The sequence below is a fragment of the Brachyhypopomus gauderio genome, chromosome 9 (genome assembly GCF_052324685.1).
Source record: "Brachyhypopomus gauderio isolate BG-103 chromosome 9, BGAUD_0.2, whole genome shotgun sequence".
Lineage (NCBI taxonomy): Eukaryota > Metazoa > Chordata > Actinopteri > Gymnotiformes > Hypopomidae > Brachyhypopomus > Brachyhypopomus gauderio.
In genome coordinates this window covers 9,549,659-9,571,425 of record NC_135219.1, presented here as the reverse complement: position 1 = coordinate 9,571,425, position 21,767 = coordinate 9,549,659, and the positions used below count along the sequence as shown (strand labels likewise).

At 40.9% G+C, this 21,767-nt stretch overlaps 1 protein-coding gene and 1 long non-coding RNA gene across 2 annotated transcripts in view; one reads left to right on the top strand and one right to left on the bottom strand.

Moving 5' to 3' along the window:
- The first annotated feature begins 314 nt into the window (after window positions 1–314).
- Window positions 315–21,767, top strand: part of fndc4a (fibronectin type III domain containing 4a) — a 32,061-nt gene continuing 10,608 nt past the window's right edge. Inside the window, exon 1 of the mRNA XM_077016931.1 lies at window positions 315–1,247. Within this exon, the coding sequence (XP_076873046.1) occupies window positions 1,172–1,247 (76 nt within the window). The 5' untranslated portion in view covers window positions 315–1,171. The remainder of the gene's footprint in view (window positions 1,248–21,767) is intronic.
- Window positions 16,261–18,780, bottom strand: LOC143522473 (uncharacterized). The gene is made up of 4 exons (XR_013133008.1): window positions 18,712–18,780; window positions 18,480–18,538; window positions 17,865–17,992; window positions 16,261–16,869 (listed from the first exon to the last, which is right to left on the bottom strand). It is a non-coding gene; the product is annotated as an uncharacterized LOC143522473 (long non-coding RNA).

Sequence of the window (21,767 nt, the reverse complement as noted above, 5' to 3'; positions counted from 1 at the left end):
TCTTGTGTATTTATCTAATGCAGTGCTGTGTACTATAAAGAAATCAACACTATAGAAATAAATGAATTTGAGTTTTTTGCTCTTTAAAAGTACGGGTTTAAATAGGTCACTACAATATGGCAATGTAGAACAATAGGAATAATCAGCCTTGTACAAATAATTAATTGTAATTAAGATATCAAGACTCATGATGGACAGCTGGTAGACTGGCCGTTTACCATCTTATGCAACAATATTTCTGGGCTCCCTGTTAGTCACTAAGGTTTGGAAATACAGCCTAACGTAACATCGAACATGAGGCTATGGAGAAAAACAGTAACTTCATGTGTCGCCCTTGTTAACAAATTGTAAAAGGAGGGAAACTTTGAACAGTGTTTAAATGTACATTTTCGTAAAACATTCGCAACCGTTTACTTTCAAATGCGTACATGTGCTCTGTGAATGTGAGAGCAATCCATTCTTCTCGGTGAGAGAGTCAGTCTGCGTCCCGGCCACGATCGCGTTAGGAGCGAGTACGGGTGTAACGGAAGCTTATCTTCTAATAACGGGAAGGCGAGTTTGTTTGAGCGCGAATTAAAAGACTGTTACACTGGAGAGAGATGCAGTGAAGCCACATACAGGCTGCGTTAATAGAGCTTCGTGATTCTTCCAGCATTCAGGCGCTGAGCTGGTGAGGAGTTATCGTTAGGACGTCGTCCTGTCTCTCATTAGCTCCTCTCAGCACATGTTCGCTGCCCAGCGGGGAGATAAGAGAAACTCTGGTACTGAAGACTGCCATCATACCTTTAAATGTTAGCAAGAAACATCGAAGGGCTAAGAGGCTTGTGATTCGAATAAAGCAAATGAAGATTTGATCTGGATTACATAAAAAAACATTTGAATGTTCGAAGATGAAGGAAACTGACCAAGACACCTGACACAGATTAAACGGCATGGACGTGTCTGGATATGCTTGTAAATTGTCCGTGAGAATGGTTTTGTTGGTGAAATACCAACGAAGTTAACTGGCTTGGTTTAAAAGCATATGGCTATTTGATAAAATATTAATAATACTCAGTCATTCTGCTGAAGATGGAGCGGATGAAGAGATAAAGAACCCCAAATGGTGATCTAAAGCTGTTGGGATTCTTTGACATTCACAAGAAGAAACAGCATTACAGCATCAGGAGAAATGGCTCGTCTCCTTGTTCTCTTTAACTCTGCCGCACTGTTGCTCTTTGGTACTGACATGTTTTTGGTTGGAGCAAGTAAGTTAACGTCCAGCATTCAGTGTGAAATCGAATGATTTACGGTAACATTTCACGTTTTCTTTTACTGACTGGCGCTTACTGTCATGTACACAATTCAGTTATTAATTACATCTGATTGCAGCTCCAAGGAAATGTGATTCCGAGTGAACTATAGATTCAAGGAGTGTTGAAATGGTCGCTGAACATGGTTTCCATGTTTTTATTGCTCCTTTGGCGATGTGTGACCTGCTTTGAACACTATTTACTAAATATCAAAGCTCATATTTCAACGCAGAAATTGCTACTCCTGGGCTGCATCCCCAACAGGTGAATGAACCTTGCCTTCAAAGAAACAGCGAAAGCCTGTAATTGTAATATTTTGTTATATAAAGATTCATTTTTTCTGGATTTGTAGTATTGCCGTGAACATAAGGTTCAAACGACGCGGCGTCTAAAGAGAAATGTGCACATCGCGTAGAATTTTGACTTACTAACTTGAATATATCGAATACAAAAATAACTCTAAAATGAGTGTTGAGTCATAGCAACAAATATTATTCGAGGGCAGGCCAGGATTTGACGATTGGTAAAAATGTTATATCAAATAATTCATTCACTACTATTACTACTGCTACTACCATTAATAATCATGCACAAAAGCTATCGTTTTTTCCTCTTTAGCACCATTGGCAACGTTAAATTGTTTAGTATCATTTATGCCCTTGTCTAGAGCTATCTGCAGAGGAAATTCTTAATAAATCGAAGTTTCTCGTTTGAGTCAACTATCGCCGAGCTTTCCCCTTAAGAGGCGTCTGAGATTTGGCGTGGCGACAGCTTTGATGAAGCAATCTGTGTCGCATGACGGTGTGTCCACCTTAGCAGCCCCTTCATGTGAAGTCACTGCGCTCCCACAGCTGAAAGTTACGTACAGGTTACTTTGGAAACAGCGCTAAAGTGCATAGTTAATCTGCTCTATTAATATACCAAGGGTTGATGGAAGAATAACATTGAAGGTCAGATTATGTAACCATTAAATTAGATTTTTTTTTGTCATTTCATATCCATGGCAAATCAAAGCAAAACCCTAACTGAGAGAGGTGAGGGAGGGTTGCACGAGAGATTAACACAGGTCTGTGGTCAGTGTTTGCGTTAACCTCAAACTGGCATCTGGCCCGACATTCATCCCTTCCAGGCATGCACAGGTAGAGTAATACACACACACACACACACACACACACACACACACACACACACACACACACACACACACACATGGTGCACACACATGGTGCTATGAGGGACAACTTTAATATACATGTCTTATATAAACATAAACATATATAAACATAAATGCAACACATTACTATAATGCTGATAAAGATCAGTTAATCCTATGGATTATCACACTTATGCATTTCTCTTAGTCACAGTTGCACGACTGGGTTCAGTACTCGAGCCAGGTGTAATTCTGCATCCATGGTGTTTGCTCAGTGTTACTATGACAATCAACAGAGCATACCAGCCTATGGTAACCACTAATCCCACATACTGGGGAATGTTATACATAAAAATGCTAATGCGTATTTTTTGTTTGTGGTTTGTAAACAACTAGTTCACTGCTTTAGAGGTCAATAACAGCTCATGTAAAGCACTTTTCCAAACACGTAACCTTTTCACATGAGAACAGTGTTACGCAGTACTGCTACTGACTACATCTTTCACACGATTTTTCATGTACTTTGTACACATTGCACTGTACAATTAAGACATTTCTACAGTGAACTGGGAAGATATGCATATACATAACAAAATCCAAATGAGTTATAGAAGCCCCTTTACACACACAACAAGAGTATTAGTTCCACACTGAAGATTTTGTTGTGTGGATTTTTTCTGTATGAGTTTAATTACGTGGACAAAAAATGTATATTTAGATTTAATTATTGTCATAAATACATACTGTAGTCATACATATTCTATATCATCAATATTGTGACTTTTATTTAACGTTGTTTTTGTAATGTCAAAGGTATAAAATTGTTGTTATCTATAGGTATCAATCCTTTTCAGTTTCCTCAGTACCCTCAGTGTTATGTGTATTTTTAACTCATAAGTTAAAAAACCAAAACCTGCCTTGGTTTTTCAAGGACAGGGGTAGTATCGGTATAACAGTTATACTTGGCTTCAGAGGGACAGGTGCTGTTTCCCCCTAGAGGGGTGATTTCAGCAGTCAAAGTCCTATGGTAATGAAACAGTCTGTAGCTCCATCTGTGCAATAACCTCAACCCTGACAGGATTAAATACCGTGACCTGACACAAAATACAAATTCCATCACCACGGAGACACAATCAAAGGGGCTCAGAGTTATCCTCCATGCAGAATCTATTCTGGCACGGGCCGAGGTCGTTCGATGAGAGCAGAAAGGTGTAGGACAGGGGTGCTATGAAAGGTCCTGTAGTCATGACTACTCTGTGAGCATGGTGTAGTCATGGCTACTCTGAAAGCGTGGTGTAGTCATGGCTATTCGGTGAGCGTGGTGTATTCATGGATACTCTGTGAGCGTATTGTAGTCATGGCTACTCTGTGAGCGTGGTGTAGTCATGACTACTCTGTGAGCATAGTGTAGTCATGGCTACTCTGTGAGCATGGTGTAGTCATGGCTACTTTGTGAGTGTGGTGTATTCATCACTACTCTGTGAGTGTGGTGTAGTCATGGCTACTCTGTGAGCGTGGTGTAGTCATGGCTATTCGGTGAGCGTGGTGGATTCATGGCTACTCTGTGAGCGTGGTGTAGTCATGACTACTCTGTGAGCATAGTGTAGTCATGGCTACTCTGTGAGCACAGTGTAGTCATGGCTACTTTGTGAGTGTGGTGTATTCATCGCTACTCTGTGAGTGTGGTGTAGTCATGGCTACTCTGTGAGCGGGGTGTAGTCATGGCTACTCTGTGAGCGTAGTGTAGTCATGGCTACTCTGTGAGCATGGTGTAGTCATGGCTACTCTGTGAGCGTGATGTAGTCATGGCTACTCTGTGAGCTTGGTGTAGTCATGGCTACTCTGTGAGCGTGGTGTAGTCATGGCTACTCTGAGCGTGGTGTAGTCATGGCTACTCTGTGAGCGTGGTGTAGTCATGGCTACTCTGAGCGTGGTGCAGTCATGACTCTGTTACAGCAGCATGCCATTATGACTTCACAAGGCATATTTTTATTTATTTGTTCATTTAAAATGCTTTGCTAAGGCTGCTGATTTTGACCATGCAGAGTGGTTTGTGAAAGTCTAGTTTGTGAAAGCTGTATATTTTTAACAGGGCAGACAGAGATGGAGAGCAAAGTTGCACCACCCAAAAACTGCACTGAACTTAAATCCGAAACAGACATGAGTCTAAACAAGGTTGCCAGAATAGCACGTTCTTTCTGGCCCTTTGAAACTGATCATTCAAACTGTAGTAGAGTGTAAGTCCGTGGTGAGGTACGTCTGGTGCTGGGCTGCCTGTGTACAGTTCTCGAAGAGCAGATAACGTGAAGAAGCTTTTATTCCATGACTCAGTCTGACAGGATGTCTGATACTTGTGTGAATTCCTGCCTTCTTGCTGTATGCTCAATGCCTTGCCCATGGTGACCTGTGTAGGTTTGTTGCATAAGAGATTTGAGTGAGGCCTGACTCATTGTGCTGGCTACAAACACACACGTACGAAGAGCAGGTCGGGAGGAAGCAGAGAACAGATGCTGTGTGTGGAACGAAAAGGATTTAAGATCAGTGGTTTCTATAAACACACCAGTTTAAAAGACAACATGTTCAAAGCCTTTAATATGAAATACAGGGGTGATAGTGGGAAAACTTCCTGAGCCTGAACTTTTTATGAGCGCCGGGAGGGGGGGGGGTGGGGGGTGGAGTGGACCATATTGTACCATATTTAGAATATTTAATAATTAATCTTTAAATTAATTAATAATAAATATGTCATGTAATCATTATCGTGAAATAAAAAAACAAATTTCTATTAATATTCTGAGAAAATGCTGTAACCTAAAGATTGTTAACACAATTAGACACAATATGTTAAAAACAGGCATGATTCATTATTTATTCATTACTGTTAGTAAATTACCAGACAACTCAAAGAAATTATGCAAATAAAGTTTAAAAGAATTACAAGTATTATGATTATAGTTAGCTTAAATATATAAAATATTTAATCAATATTTTGTGTTGGTTTATTAGGACATACATTTTGTGCTTTTGTTCATGTATTACACCTTACGCCGTAAGGCGGCCAGGATGAACCAGACCGTCTGACCACCTGTACCGGCTCAAAAAAAAAACACTTTCTTATATTTCTGATAAAAATTTAACTTAATCAGAATAAAGATAAAATGCTGAATTTATCTTGTATCTACCTCTGAAGCTCTTCCGATGTCTGAAATACAGGCGGTCCCCGGGTTACGACGTTGATCCGTCGTAAATCGATTTTCGGTGTAAATCGGAACATACGTACATACTGCACGTAAATAACGTACTATACGAAGTTATCCTATCCTAAAGCTAGCCTTTTGGCAAATACCTTTATCCATAACTGCGTTTAACTAATCCTGACGCCGCGCATACCAAACACCAAGTTCCGTTTACGACGCAGAAGAACCTCGTAACTCCTGGACCGCCTGTATGATGTTTATGCATTAATGTCTTCGGCACGACCAATCAAGTTGAAAACATTAACTGACCAGAACAAACTGGACTTAAGGCTGGAGGGAGGTAGCTTTTTTACGTAATGTCCGAAAATCAGAAGTCGGGATGACCCGCAAGTCAATCAAGTGACACCGCCGTCATCCATCCAGCGCTGATGATCCAGTGAGAGGATCATATTTCAGCCTCAAAACGGACAGCACGCGCATGTGTGTGGTTTATTATTATGATTTGACAGACATTTTATAAATATTTTAAATATAAAATATTTATAAAATGTGTTTTTTTTTTCTCGCGGATATGTCGGTACGCCGGAATTCCGGCGTGGCGCCTGAAAACTATCAGGCCTGGAAATAGCACATGGTTCACACTAAAAGATCTTTACAGATGTAGAGAGTATCAGTCCTTGTTTTATTGTTGTAATTCAGGATTGACATGTTCCCCATCTCCCATAAGCACAAGTTTCCTCCCTCTACCCACCCAGTGCATATGAGAGCTCAGTAGTGTTCTGAATGGCTTGTACTAACAAGACTGCTACAAGTTATGTGCTTTCTTCCAAACAGTCATTTCCTGTGTCAGGGAAGAATTGATGCCCAGTCATGCATCACAGTTTCTTCTCTGCTTGCTGCAAGTCTCCTCTGGGAACTTGCAATTCGTATTACTTGCGGAACAATGAACTTTTCCATGAAAGAAAGTGAGCTGAGCAGGACACAGACCAGACAGAGGGGCACTGAGACAGAGTGATGAAGGAGACCTGCTATAGGACTAGACACTCTAGGTGTGTTTTGACCGCTGCATGCATTGTCTAAATATATCAGTTCACAGACATTCACAGTTCTGAGTCATTATAGCAATTTAATTAACAATTTATAACATTTAATTGTTGATGACACACAATTGCCCTTGGGGTATTAGCAACAGCGCAGCACAGTGTACAAGCACAGCTGTCACGTCTGTTATTGTTCAAGCATTAAATATAACCACACGTTCAAGTGTCAGTGATCAAAACCAGCATTGCCAGAATTATGAATTATGATTTCCCTTCTTTTCAGCATCTAATGATCTGAAATGTCCACCACCAAAGCTCCAAAGCTGATTGTGTGTGTGTGTGTGTGTGTGTGTGTACAGTTGCTGTGAATGCAGAGCCTTATTAAAACAGATGACATGACCCACAGACCTGCTGATGTCACAGGAGGCCTCTTCCTTTCACTTTAATGGCTGCCCACTGCGCTGAGCTTGTCCATTCATTCAGCCTTTCTCGCCATTCCATTGATACAGCCTTTCCTGACTGCCACAGCCAGGATTTCTCTGACCCTGTTTCCTGTAGTGCCTAATTGACTGAAACATATATTGACATCTGACTGTCACACTGCTGATCTCCTGTGTTGCTGTTATCGGGCATTGATTAGCAGTCCTTTGTTGCTGTTATTGGGAATTGATTAGCAGTCCTCTGGACTCTTCTGCCTGTTCATGAACATGGCCATTGTTGGTAGTGCAGGTTTATTTTTGTGTACATCATTGCAATACAAAACTAGGATACTGTCTACACTGCAATCATTCTTTGTTTGATTGTCTTATAAACCATTGAAAATTACAACAGATAAAAGAACAGTTCCAACGAGTACAGTGAGTGCAGTAAAATGAATTTCAAAATAAGTTGTTGCATAATTCAGTGGTCAGCATTTCTAGTGGTTGACACAAACACATCTGTTCAGGCAAAGGAACAGAATGCTTATTTCACCCACTCAAAAACATGAACTCCATTAGAGTTGTGCTTGGAAGAGCTCTTGAAAAATGCCTCCACTAAAAGATCCCGCTTGAGGTTGGGTCACCAACTTCCTCTTTTCTCCCTGGCCCTGGTGATAGAGGCATGCTCCCTGGTATTGAATCTGGCACTGTGAGCTCTCAGCCTGGGAGTTTGCTTTTTCTGAGACTAATTAGCTTGTCTATTGCCTGCTAAATCATGATAGAGCACCCAGCAGTGGAGATGAAAAAAGCAAAAATCGAAAAAGAACAACGCACAGCACAGGACACAGTATCCAGAGCCAAGTCAAGCTCTATCATACACTGCCCTTTAGCTAAATGCAGTGATTAAGAGACCATATATATATATATATATATATATATATATATATATATATATATATATATATATATATATATATATATATATATATGAAAAATGAAAAATGTCACCTTAAAATGTCACATTAAATATTGATATATATATTTTATGTATTGATATACACTGATTTATCTCTCAGTGTGAATCAGGAGCTCATAAGGAAAGTAGACACATTCTACAACCAACCGGCCAGATTGGATTCTGGGTACTATATAGAGAGAAAACACATAAAAATGAATGCACAGCATCATATTTCAAAACTTGAATGCCTTTTTTCTAAAGATAATTATCGTATATTATTCCATGGGATTCATTCTATTGAAAATGCAGACGTCTCTTTGCTATAGACAGGATAACTGAGCAAACTGTGTCTTGCATACTGGGTGTTATTTCTAGCTAGTTATTCTGAGAACAAGCATCTAAAACAGTTTACAAAGAAGGCCATGTATTATGGTTCCCTCCTTTGGTATCACCATGGTACTTAAAGCCATTTGCCTTTTTGTTTTTGTTCCAGGCTTTGTATACAGACCTCTTGTCTCCATCTGTTGTTTATCGATAGTTGTAATATCTTCCCAGTACTTCCTAATACATTCCTAGTACTTCCTAATATCTTCCCAGTACTTCCTAATACATTCCTAGTACTTCCTAATACATTCCTAGTACTTCCTAATACCTTCCTAGCGTTTCCTAATATCTTCCCAGTACTTCCTAATACATTCCTAGTATTTCCTAATATCTTCCTAGCGTTTCCTAATACCTTCCTAGCATTTCCTAATACCTTCCTAGCGTTTCCTAATATCTTCCTAGCGTTTCCTAATACCTTCCTAGCGTTTCTTGGCTTTGTTCTGTCGATCTGCCTGATTATGCCTATTTGTCTGTCTGTCTGTTTATCAATCTATTGATTAGAATTTATAAAAGGCTGCTTAATCATTCTGGATCATCAGAATACAAACTTACCATTATAAAAATGATTAATTACTTAATTGGTTGTTAATATATGGTATGTGTCTCCAGAAGAAATGCATTTGTAAGTGCAGTTGGTTTTAAGGTTTTACAATGATTTGTCACATATAAACAGGTCATTATTTGGAAAGATTTAAAGCATGTTTCACATGTATATAGATGTTTATGAAATATTTGTCAATGTTATTTTATGTTAAAAAGTCAATGTTATTTTATGCATGTTCTTGTAATAAAAAAATCTCTAGCTGTCATAATGATAGTCCTTCACTGTTACGTTGATGAGCTGTTTTCTGTCAGCTATATCTAGTAATGATTTTGCTATTACATTTTACATTTATTTGGAATGTAAAAATCATTAGATATATCCATCGAGAATGTTTCTCAGTAGATATATCTAATGATTTTTACACTCCAACTGCAGAAGAGTAAATTTGCATGCAAAATTCCTGAGCAAATTTGTGTAAAGTAATATGTAAATATACCTATCACTTTTAAAATAGTTTTGATCATGTTGTCATAGTCATAAATAAGAAATTAAAGAATATTTAAGGTGACATTTTCATGTGCTGAGACAATATGTCCAAAAACCACTGGCTAAGTCCAAAATGACTGAAAAATACTTCACACATTTTATTGGCCAGTGTAATCTCTGATTGAAAATGAATCTCCATTACATGATTGACAGGTGCAAGAAATCATTGACAGTGTCTTATTGGACGCAGCCGGGCACCAGCTTCATTGACTAGTTACAAAATAATTCTAGAATTCTATTAATTCAGCCAAATGGCTACAATAATTGTTAAATTGATTCTATAGAATTCTATTCATTCAGATAAAATAAAAGTAAATAAATAGATTTATAAATAAATGTATACTGTAGTTTGTTCCCAAAAAGAAATTGTTGTCGGCACTTTGCGCAGTCTTAACTGTGATTATGGATTTTCCCTTAATAAATCTCACCTGTCTCAGAGTTTACATGGCTTATAAAACATAATTTTTTGTTAGAATCAGCAGATGTTACATTAGATAGATTAGATACATCACAATAGTCTCCATCTCACCATAAATCAAGCTAATACCATATTCTAAAGCAAAGACCATTAACACCATGTACTGGATATACTGTGAATTCACCCAGTCAGAAACATCTCTGTCCTATATATCCTGGTGGTTGCCAGTCCAGCAGCTGTTAGTGCCTCACTGTTTGAGGCCACTAGTCTTGGTTCATGGGCTGACTGGCACTTCAGCACAGACAAGATGCTGAAGAGACTGAGGCACTGGATCTACTGACTGGGCCGCTGCATGAATGTAGCACCATAGATCTGTACGTGCGCTGCTGTGAGGAGTGCATGATGAAGAAGGGATGATTTGCAGCATGCTCTGCCCACTCCGGTCACTCCATGCGGGTGTGCCTGGATGTCCTTGGCCCCTTTCCCACCAGGAACCCTTATGTCCTCGTGGCTATCAATTGCTTCACCAAGTGGTCTGAGCCACAATGGCTGAGAGGCTGGAGATGGTGTTCTCTGGTGGTTTGGGGCTCCACAAGAGCTCAGGGTCCAGGGGCGCAAGGTTGCATCAGTGGTTCTGGCTGAGGACCAGGCAACACCTGCATGACTGGGAGCACCACATGCCCCTAGTCCAGCTGGTGTGCCAGACATATGACTCACCCTGCCAGGAACAGCTACTGTGGCCAGGAATACAATTCTAGCTGTACAACTCGTGCCATGGGGAGAGGGGACGACAATGACGTATGCAGACTGTATTCAGTTTGATTTATTGTTGTAAATAATTATAAACGATTGACTTGGTGTGTGCTTTTTATTTAGTCTAGTTGTATATGTATAGTTTAATCAGTGTATTTAAAATGCGTCATCATCACCGTGTAGGTTGTTTGCGTAGACACACCCCTCCTGTCACGGTACAGACCACTCCCTTCGGGCGTGTGTATGTGTAGTTGTGTCTGTTCGGGTCCTTATATGTACTTCCTGTGGGTGTAGTTGTGTGTGTATGTGTTCCCGCGTCCTGTTATCCTAATGTGTCACACTCTGGGTTAGCTATGTGTCAGGTATTTAATGTGCATCTTGGTTGTATTCCATCCTCGTCTTTGCTGAGTCTACTTCGTGTTGCGTCTCCATTTGAGTGTTGAAATGTCTTTCTGCTAAGCGCTAAACTGCGCAGCATTCAAGGTAATAAAGCTTCTGAACACACACCAGTCTCGCCATCCTGCCTTATCCCTTGCATCACACCTCCATTCACCCATTCACTTCAGTTTCCTTTTTCACATTTTTCTGTGCATGTTTTCCAAGACTAAGCTATGGAACAAAAAAGTGTGTATTTAGTGCAGAAAAATCATCCTTTTGCTCCAATGCTACAATAACACCATTTAAAATGTATAATCTTTCACTAATCGAATTGCTTACCATTAATGAGGCAGCTGTAAAGTTACCACTCAGGTAGCTAAAATGTCACATATAATTTAATCTAGTTAGGTTGCAAGTGGAATAACATGGCATCTTTTATCAGACGCCTGACTGAATTTACGTATTTGTCTTGATCTCAGGTTAGCGTTTAGCTCTCCCATGGAAAGAGACTTTTCTATGTCTGAAAAATTCAAAATGTTACATCTTTTGAAGGTGAATGTTAAAACCAAGAGCCAAACAGTAAACCAGCTAGCATTTCCGCTACTGAATGCTGATTGGTTGGTGAGCTCTCAATCTCTATTGACTGTCAGGGCTGGCTCGGATTCCACACCATCTACCTCCACTAGGGGCACCCGAGTCAGCCCTAGACTACATCCACGCAATCAGCAATGATCCGTCTCACCTGTTGCCATGGCTTTTTAAGGAAGCTTTTGGAGACGGATCATTGCTGATTCGTTTTGGTTATGCCGGTACGTTCTCAGCCCTTTCTCTTGTCTCATTCTCAAGTTAAAGGTGTCTCGCCACCTTATTCTTTCTCTCTCCCTCTCTCTTGTTCTTTCACTTATTCGAGTCTCTGTCTCCTGCGCTGCTTTCTAGCCAATCTCAAGTTTTCCTCCTTCTGTTTCTCTTCCTATCCGTTATTCATTTATTTTGGGAAGGTTTTGTTTTGTTGCGGCATTTTTGCCAGTAGCCAGATTCTTCTCCTGGTGTTCTTATTTCGGTTTTACGCGACGAGTTTTTTCCGCGTCCTTTTAGTTGCCTTTATCATTTTTTCCACCCTCTCGCTACGAGTGAGTTTTGCTTTTCATGCGTCAGTCTTCCGCGTTGTTTTTGTTTCCTTTTTCTACCGAGTATCTACGGTTTAGTTTCATTTTTGCGCGTTGTTTTTCCGCGTCGTTTTGTGTTGGTGTTTTTGCCACACTGTGTGTGTATGCATTAACTCCACATTTACTACTCTCGCATATTATTGTGCCAGACCGAGCCGGCACTTGGGTCCGCCTCTCAAGTATATTCACGCGGTGGTTACGTCACCATACCCGCCGCGTTACAGAATAGCGCTCCGTGATCCACCATCCGACCTAGATGCTCTAATTGCGTTCACAGTGCGTCTTGATAACCGCCGTCGTGAGCGAAAGCAGGCCAGAGGGCTGCATCGATGCAACAGTACACCTACCATAGGGAGTAAACTCACTGCCGAACCACGAGAAGCCACCGATGACCCACAACCCATGCACCTAGGTCACACCCGCCTGTCACGTCAGGAGAGACAGTCTCGTCTCCGAGGAGGCAGATGCCTCTACTGTGGGGGTGAAGGGCATCAGCGTACCCGATGCCCTGAATTACAGGGAAAAAGGACCAGCCCGCCAGTAAGTAAGGAGGCTCTGGCGGGCCCAGTTTCAAGTCCTCCCAATAATGGACTCTACGTCCACGTGTCATTAACCTGGCGCGGTTCTGATGAAAAACGCCTGTTGGCTTTTATTGATTCTGGTGCCACCGCCAATTTTATCGACGCCTCACTAGTGAAGGAGCTAGACATACCCCTGGTCAATCTGGAAAAACCCCTCACTGTGGCTGCAGTGGACGGACGCATTATAGCCTCAGGAGAAGTAGCTAGGCAAACCATACCCATCAACATGGACATAGGGGGTCACAAAGAACAGATCACGCTTTATGTCATCTGTGCCCCTCACATGCGACTCATACTGGGGTTCCCTTGGCTACAACGCCACAATCCTGAGGTAGACTGGCTTTCCCGTACTGTGCGGGGTTGGGGCCCTGTGTGCAGGGAGACCTGTCTCCAGAGACGCTTTGAGTCCCCTACCAAACGCTCCCTTGACCCGTTGGATCTGACCAAGGTTCCCTCTGAATACCACGACCTCGGAGAGGTGTTTAATAAAGAAAAGGCTAGCTTCCTCCCTCCTCACAGATCATACGACATAGCCATCGACCTGCTTCCCGGTTCCAGCCCTCCCAGGGGCCGTCTCTTTTCTTTAGCCGCCCCAGAACGTAAGGCCATGGAGGAGTATATCCGTGAGGCCCTGGCCGCAGGGTTCATCAGACCCTCCACGTCTCCTGCCGGAGCCGGCTTCTTTTTTGTGGGCTGATTCGTTCTGTAACGCGGCGGGTATGGTGACGTAACCACCGCGTGAATATACTTGAGAGGCGGACCCAAGTGCCGGTGTAGTGCCGAATTCAGCACCCCCGCCGTGAAATGCATCCCCTTCTCGTGAACGCGCACAATACGGTCTGCTTTCGAAAACGGATACAATCCGCTTCGATATCGCTAAAATAGCGAGAGAAAAGTATCTTACGTTTCAGTTAACGTTGATGGAAATCACTCATTTACAGAAAAGAGCTCAATGTAGTTTTATACTATGATTACACGATAAATCATGCATAATGTACAAAAACGATGGTTTCAGCGATGTGATTACCAAAAGGTAGTGACTTTAAAATGATTTTACAAAACGTTGGCATATTAAAGAGTTTACGAAGTAATGTTTTCATTGATTGATAGCATCAACAACAGCTGCAATGAAGGCATGGATAGTTATGTCCTGTGTTCGACACATACTGTGTTGTATGTGAGTGCTGTGCTTGTTTCAGTCTGTTAGAAAAACCATGTACTGACGACGAGGCCTGACAGCAGTGCATCCTGTTATATTTAATACTGAGATATAATTATAAAATTAGTATTCTGTATTTTCTAACTGACTTGCATATACATTTTATATTAAAGTTATGGTGTTGCATCTGTAAAGCTGGTTGGTTGTGTCTATATGGCTACAATGATTTTGAGCTAGAATCAACATTCAAACAAAAAGTGAGAGCTATAAGGGGGTGCTTTTTACGGCAGGCTACCTGCCGTAAAATGCACCCCTCCCCTAATATTGGCTACACTGGTGCTACATGCATGAAACTCATAGAATCAACGTGATTTGGTCTCAACTGTGTAACTCTAAAGTGAATTTGACCTACCATCAACAGAGGCTGAGTTATAAGGGGGTGCATTTTACGGCAGGCTACCTGCCGAGAAACGCACCCCCTCCTAATATAGGCTACACTGGTCCTACATTAATGAAACTCATAGAATCAACATGAAATGGTCTCAATTGTGTGACTCTAAAGTGAATTTGACCTACCATCAACAGAGACCGAGTTACAAGGGGGTGCATTTTACGGCAGGCCACCTGCCGGAAAATGCACCCCCCTCTAATTTAGGCTACAGTGGTCCTACATTAATGAGACTCATACAATCAACATGATTTGGTCTCAACTATATCATTATAAAGTGAATTTGACCTACCATCATCAGAGACTGAGTTATAAGGGGGTGCATTTTACGGCAGGCCACCTGCCGGAAAATGCACCCCCCTCTAATTTAGGCTACAGTGGTCCTACATTAATGAGACTCATACAATCAACATGATTTGGTCTCAACTATATCATTATAAAGTGAATTTGACCTACCATCATCAGAGACCGAGTTATAAGGGGGTGCATTTTACGGCAGGCCACCTGCCGGAAAATGCACCCCCCTCTAATTTAGGCTACAGTGGTCCTACATTAATGAGACTCATACAATCAACATGATTTGGTCTCAACTATATCATTATAAAGTGAATTTGACCTACCATCATCAGAGACCGAGTTATAAGGGGGTGCATTTTACGGCAGGCCACCTGCCGGAAAATGCACCCCCCTCTAACTTAGGCTACAGTGGTCCTACATTAATGAGACTCATACAATCAACATGATTTGGTCTCAACTATATCATTATAAAGTGAATTTGACCTACCATCATCAGAGACTGAGTTATAAGGGGGTGCATTTTACGGCAGGCCACCTGCCGGAAAATGCACCCCCCTCTAACTTAGGCTACAGTGGTCCTACATTAATGAGACTCATACAATCAACATGATTTGGTCTCAACTATATCATTATAAAGTGAATTTGACCTACCATCATCAGAGACTGAGTTATAAGGGGGTGCATTTTACGGCAGGCCACCTGCCGGAAAATGCACCCCCCTCTAATTTAGGCTACAATGGTCCTACGTTCATGAAACTCATGGAATCAACATGAATTTGTCTCAACTATGTAATTCTAAAGTGAATTTGATCTACCATCATCAGAGACTGAGTTATAAGGGGGTGCTTTTTACGGCAGGCCACCTGCCGGAAAATGCACCCCCCTCTAATTTAGGCTACAATGGTCCTACGTTCATGAAACTCATGGAATCAACATGAATTTGTCTCAACTATGTAATTCTAAAGTGAATTTGATCTACCATCATCAGAGACTGAGTTATAAGGGGGTGCTTTTTACGGCAGGCCACCTGCCGGAAAATGCACCCCCCTCTAATTTAGGCTACAATGGTCCTACGTTCATGAAACTCGTGGAATCAACATGAATTTGTCTCAACTATGTAATTCTAAAGTGAATTTGATCTACCATCATCAGAGACTGAGTTATAAGGGGGTGCTTTTTACGGCAGGCTACCTGCCGGAAAATGCACCCCCCCTGCCGTAAAATGTACCCCCCCCTAATATTGGCTACACTGGTCCTATATTAATGAAACTCATAGAATCAACATGAAATGGTCTCCACTGTGTAACTCTAAAGTGAATTTGACCTACCATAAACAGAGATCGAGTTTCAAGGGGATGCATTTTACGGCAGGCCACCTGTCGTAAAATGCACCCCCCCCCTAATTTAGGCTACATTGGTACTACATTAATGAGACTCATAGAATCAACATGAAATGGTCTCATCCATGTCATTTTAAAGTGAATTTGACCTACCATCAACAGAGACCGAGTTATAAGGGGGTGCATTTTACGGCAGGCTACCTGTAGAGAAACGCACCCCTCCCCTAATATTGGCTACACTGGTGTTACACCTGTGATAAAAGGGGGCAAACTGATTAAAATGAAATATTCTCACAAAAAAACTGCTTTAGATTCACATGTTTTGTAGTCAATTCCATCCATTACTATATTTCTTAGTTTTGAAATAACAGTTTTTAGTTTGAGTTCCTAGTTTGCTTGTTTTTTTTTGTTGTTAAAAGAATAGAATACATTTACTTTTACTGCACATTTATATAAATAATAGAAATAATTGGTAATATTATTTTTTATTAAAAAAAATAAAATAAATTAAATAAATAACATCAGAACCTAAAGCAAGACGTTTACAAAAGAAAAAAAAAACAGCAACAGTGCAAGGTTAGGCAAAGTATTTACAACAATAATAACAGGAACAACAACAACAGTAAAAACAATAATTTAAAATCACAAACAATAAACATTACCAATAATAATACCTAATAATAACCAGCCACATTAATGCATTTTATTTGCAAGCTGGACACGTATATTCTTTTTCAACTGGAGGCTTCTGGACACAGTCATGGTGGTACCATCTCTCACAGGTGTCACAGCATATCTGGAACAAATGAAAAGCAGGTCTAACTGAAAGGTGCCCATTTAAAAAATATAAATTACTATCATGCTTTACATTTTTAGTCCAAAGATTTGATGCAGTGCTCTATTGATAAGTTAAGTGCAAAGATGTTACAAAATAAATGATTGAGAATTTACTGCACTCATTTGCATGTCAGAGTTAGCATATTAAACTGCCTAAAAGGTAAGTGTAACATTCTGCTTGACGCAGAGCAGGGAGGCGGACACAAACGCTGAGAAGAGCGAGATTTATTCAAGGGGATTCCATAAACAGAGTCGTAGTCACGGGCACGGGTCATAACGGGAGGGCAATCAGGACAAGAGATATAAACAGACATGACGAATAACAACAAGGTGGACTCACAGACCAGGCAGGAACAAACGGAGATTGCGGGGGAAATGAGGCATAGAAAAAAAAAACAACCGATACAGACATGGGCAATACAAGGACTATAAATACATAGAACTAGACTAGGACCAGGTGACAACACTGATGACAAGGGCGTGGCAGACGAGGGGAAACCAGGGCAACAGACAAGCTGGGCGGGATCAAGGAGCAGGGAACAACACAGACACGAGGAACAGGGAAACCAGAGTGACAGCTAGGAGAGGGGGCGTAGCCCTACGTGACAGTGAGTTTATAGGACTTGAGCTGAGTAGAGTTTAGGGAGAGGTTTGTTCCATCACTACGTGGTGAGGAAACTGAGGCAGCATGACCTAGACATACGAGCATGCGTAAACAGAAACATGTCAAGGGCCCAGAGGTAGAAGCCTAGATGCAAAGCAGTGAAAGGATGAGCCTTTTGAAAATGAAAATGTGAGAATTAGACCTTCCTTACTTGAACAGGAAGCCAGCATGGTGTTTTCAACAAGAATCACATGTTGACAAACAATATGAGCTGCAGTATTTTGAATGCTTTCTAGAAGCCAGCAAAATGTGAGTTACAGTAGTCAAGTGTAAAGATGACTAGAGCTTACTGATGTTGCTCGTATTGATTTAGCATTTCAAGAGAAAAGATCAAACTCATGAGGAGCTCCAGCAATGACACTTGAAGGTTGTGTGAGGTTGTGGGTGAGCCATCCCAGGCTACATGACCAGATAAACCCTGAAGATAGGATGAGAACCAAGCATCACAAGAAAGTGATGAAATTCACATGGAGTAGTTCACAGTATCAAAAACAGTAGACCAATCTAGTAGGATGTGAACAGAAGACAACCTCTTCCTGGCTTTGTGGGGAGGTTTTGTTATTGACAAGACAGCAATATCTGGTGAATACCCTGGTCTGTACCACAGATGGTTGACTTAAAGAAATTTGTTCCTCTCAAGATACTAATAAAACTGAGAAAAGACAGCCTGTTCCTGTTCCAAGGTCTCTGACAGAAATTTGAGAAAATGGGTCTAATTCACAGTATAACTGAACATAATTATAAATGAGTACAATTCGTAGTTTGTAGGATTTAAAGGATCCCTGAGAAAATGCTATATTATGACATTATGTACGACTAATAGCCTAATATCTCATATTTGTAGTACTAATATCTCAACAATAGTACATGCAGATCAATGTATTTAGATGTGTTGCTGCGCTTACCCAGTTTGTTTGCTCACTATCCTCCATTCCACAGTAGTGGCACAGGTTGCTCAGATTGTCTGAGATGAAAGTATTAATACATTTCCTCATTTTTACATGTCAAACATATGTCCATACAGAATGTGGTACTAATTAACTAGCATAAAACGTATATTATTTTAATAAAGAACATGCATTTCAGAGGACATAAATTTTATGCCATTTACAGTGACCAACCACAAAGCCAACACACCAGATTCCTGGAGGAGAGTCATGGCAATGCCCAGCCTCAGCTCATTGACTGCCTCCTGAGTGGTTTGGGTGTTACAAACAGAATATTATGTTCCACAAAGGGCAAACTAAATCAAACAAGTGTATTCTGTTCGCGCATACACAGACCATATACGGACGAAGAATGACAAGTGCTGCGTCAGGTGTAGTGTTACATGAAACTTTCAGTTAGATGGGTTAAAGGGATATTACACTATTTATTAAAGCTTTGTAAGGTGAAAGCCCAAATTATGTAGTTTAATAATAATTGTAATAATTTGGTAACACCTAAGGAAAAGCAAACCAGTCATATGTTCTTATAAAGTATATCTGCCTATATTTAACATTTAAAAGATATAAATGTTAAATATAAGCAGATATATATTTAATAAGGGAGGGTGCGTTTCTCTACAGGTAGCCTGCCGTAAAATGCACCCCCTTATAACTCGGTCTCTGTTGATGGTAGGTCAAATTCACTTTAAAATGACATGGATGAGACCATTTCATGTTGATTCTATGAGTCTCATTAATGTAGTACCAATGTAGCCTAAATTAGGGGGGGGGGTGCATTTTACGACAGGTGGCCTGCCGTAAAATGCATCCCCTTGAAACTCGATCTCTGTTTATGGTAGGTCAAATTCACTTTAGAGTTACACAGTGGAGACCATTTCATGTTGATTCTATGAGTTTCATTAATATAGGACCAGTGTAGCCAATATTAGGGGGGGGTACATTTTACGGCAGGGGGGGTGCATTTTCCGGCAGGTAGCCTGCCGTAAAAAGCACCCCCTTATAACTCAGTCTCTGATGATGGTAGATCAAATTCACTTTAGAATTACATAGTTGAGACAAATTCATGTTGATTCCACGAGTTTCATGAACGTAGGACCATTGTAGCCTAAATTAGAGGGGGGTGCATTTTCCGGCAGGTGGCCTGCCGTAAAAAGCACCCCCTTATAACTCAGTCTCTGATGATGGTAGATCAAATTCACTTTAGAATTACATAGTTGAGACAAATTCATGTTGATTCCATGAGTTTCATGAACGTAGGACCATTGTAGCCTAAATTAGAGGGGGGTGCATTTTCCGGCAGGTGGCCTGCCGTAAAAAGCACCCCCTTATAACTCAGTCTCTGATGATGGTAGATCAAATTCACTTTAGAATTACATAGTTGAGACAAATTCATGTTGATTCCATGAGTTTCATGAACGTAGGACCATTGTAGCCTAAATTAGAGGGGGGTGCATTTTCCGGCAGGTGGCCTGCCGTAAAATGCACCCCCTTATAACTCAGTCTCTGATGATGGTAGGTCAAATTCACTTTATAATGATATAGTTGAGACCAAATCATGTTGATTGTATGAGTCTCATTAATGTAGGACCACTGTAGCCTAAGTTAGAGGGGGGTGCATTTTCCGGCAGGTGGCCTGCCGTAAAATGCACCCCCTTATAACTCGGTCTCTGATGATGGTAGGTCAAATTCACTTTATAATGATATAGTTGAGACCAAATCATGTTGATTGTATGAGTCTCATTAATGTAGGACCACTGTAGCCTAAATTAGAGGGGGGTGCATTTTCCGGCAGGTGGCCTGCCGTAAAATGCACCCCCTTATAACTCGGTCTCTGATGATGGTAGGTCAAATTCACTTTATAATGATATAGTTGAGACCAAATCATGTTGATTGTATGAGTCTCATTAATGTAGGACCACTGTAGCCTAAATTAGAGGGGGGTGCATTTTCCGGCAGGTGGCCTGCCGTAAAATGCACCCCCTTATAACTCAGTCTCTGATGATGGTAGGTCAAATTCACTTTATAATGATATATTTGAGACCAAATCATGTTGATTGTATGAGTCTCATTAATGTAGGACCACTGTAGCCTAAGTTAGAGGGGGGTGCATTTTCCGGCAGGTGGCCTGCCGTAAAATGCACCCCCTTATAACTCGGTCTCTGATGATGGTAGGTCAAATTCACTTTATAATGATATAGTTGAGACCAAATCATGTTGATTGTATGAGTCTCATTAATGTAGGACCACTGTAGCCTAAATTAGAGGGGGGTGCATTTTCCGGCTGGTGGCCTGCCGTAAAATGCACCCCCTTATAACTCAGTCTCTGATGATGGTAGGTCAAAATCACTTTATAATGATATAGTTGAGACCAAATCATGTTGATTGTATGAGTCTCATTAATGTAGGACCACTGTAGCCTAAATTAGAGGGGGGTGCATTTTCCGGCAGGTGGCCTGCCGTAAAATGCACCCCCTTATAACTCAGTCTCTGATGATGGTAGGTCAAATTCACTTTATAATGATATAGTTGAGACCAAATCATGTTGATTGTATGAGTCTCATTAATGTAGGACCACTGTAGCCTAAATTAGAGGGGGGTGCATTTTCCGGCAGGTGGCCTGCCGTAAAATGCACCCCCTTGTAACTCGGTCTCTGTTGATGGTAGGTCAAATTCACTTTAGAGTCACACAATTGAGACCATTTCATGTTGATTCTATGAGTTTCATTAATGTAGGACCAGTGTAGCCTATATTAGGAGGGGGTGCGTTTCTCGGCAGGTAGCCTGCCGTAAAATGCACCCCCTTATAACTCAGCCTCTGTTGATGGTAGGTCAAATTCACTTTAGAGTTACACAGTTGAGACCAAATCACGTTGATTCTATGAGTTTCATGCATGTAGCACCAGTGTAGCCAATATTAGGGGAGGGGTGCATTTTACGGCAGGTAGCCTGCCGTAAAAAGCACCCCCTTATAGCTCTCACTTTTTGTTTGAATGTTGTTGATTCTAGCTCAAAATCATTGTAGCCATATAGACACAACCAACCAGCTTTACAGATGCAACACCATAACTTTAATATAAAATGTATATGCAAGTCAGTTAGAAAATACAGAATACTAATTTTATAATTATATCTCAGTATTAAATATAACAGGATGCACTGCTGTCAGGCCTCGTCGTCAGTACATGGTTTTTCTAACAGACTGAAACAAGCACAGCACTCACATACAACACAGTATGTGTCGAACAC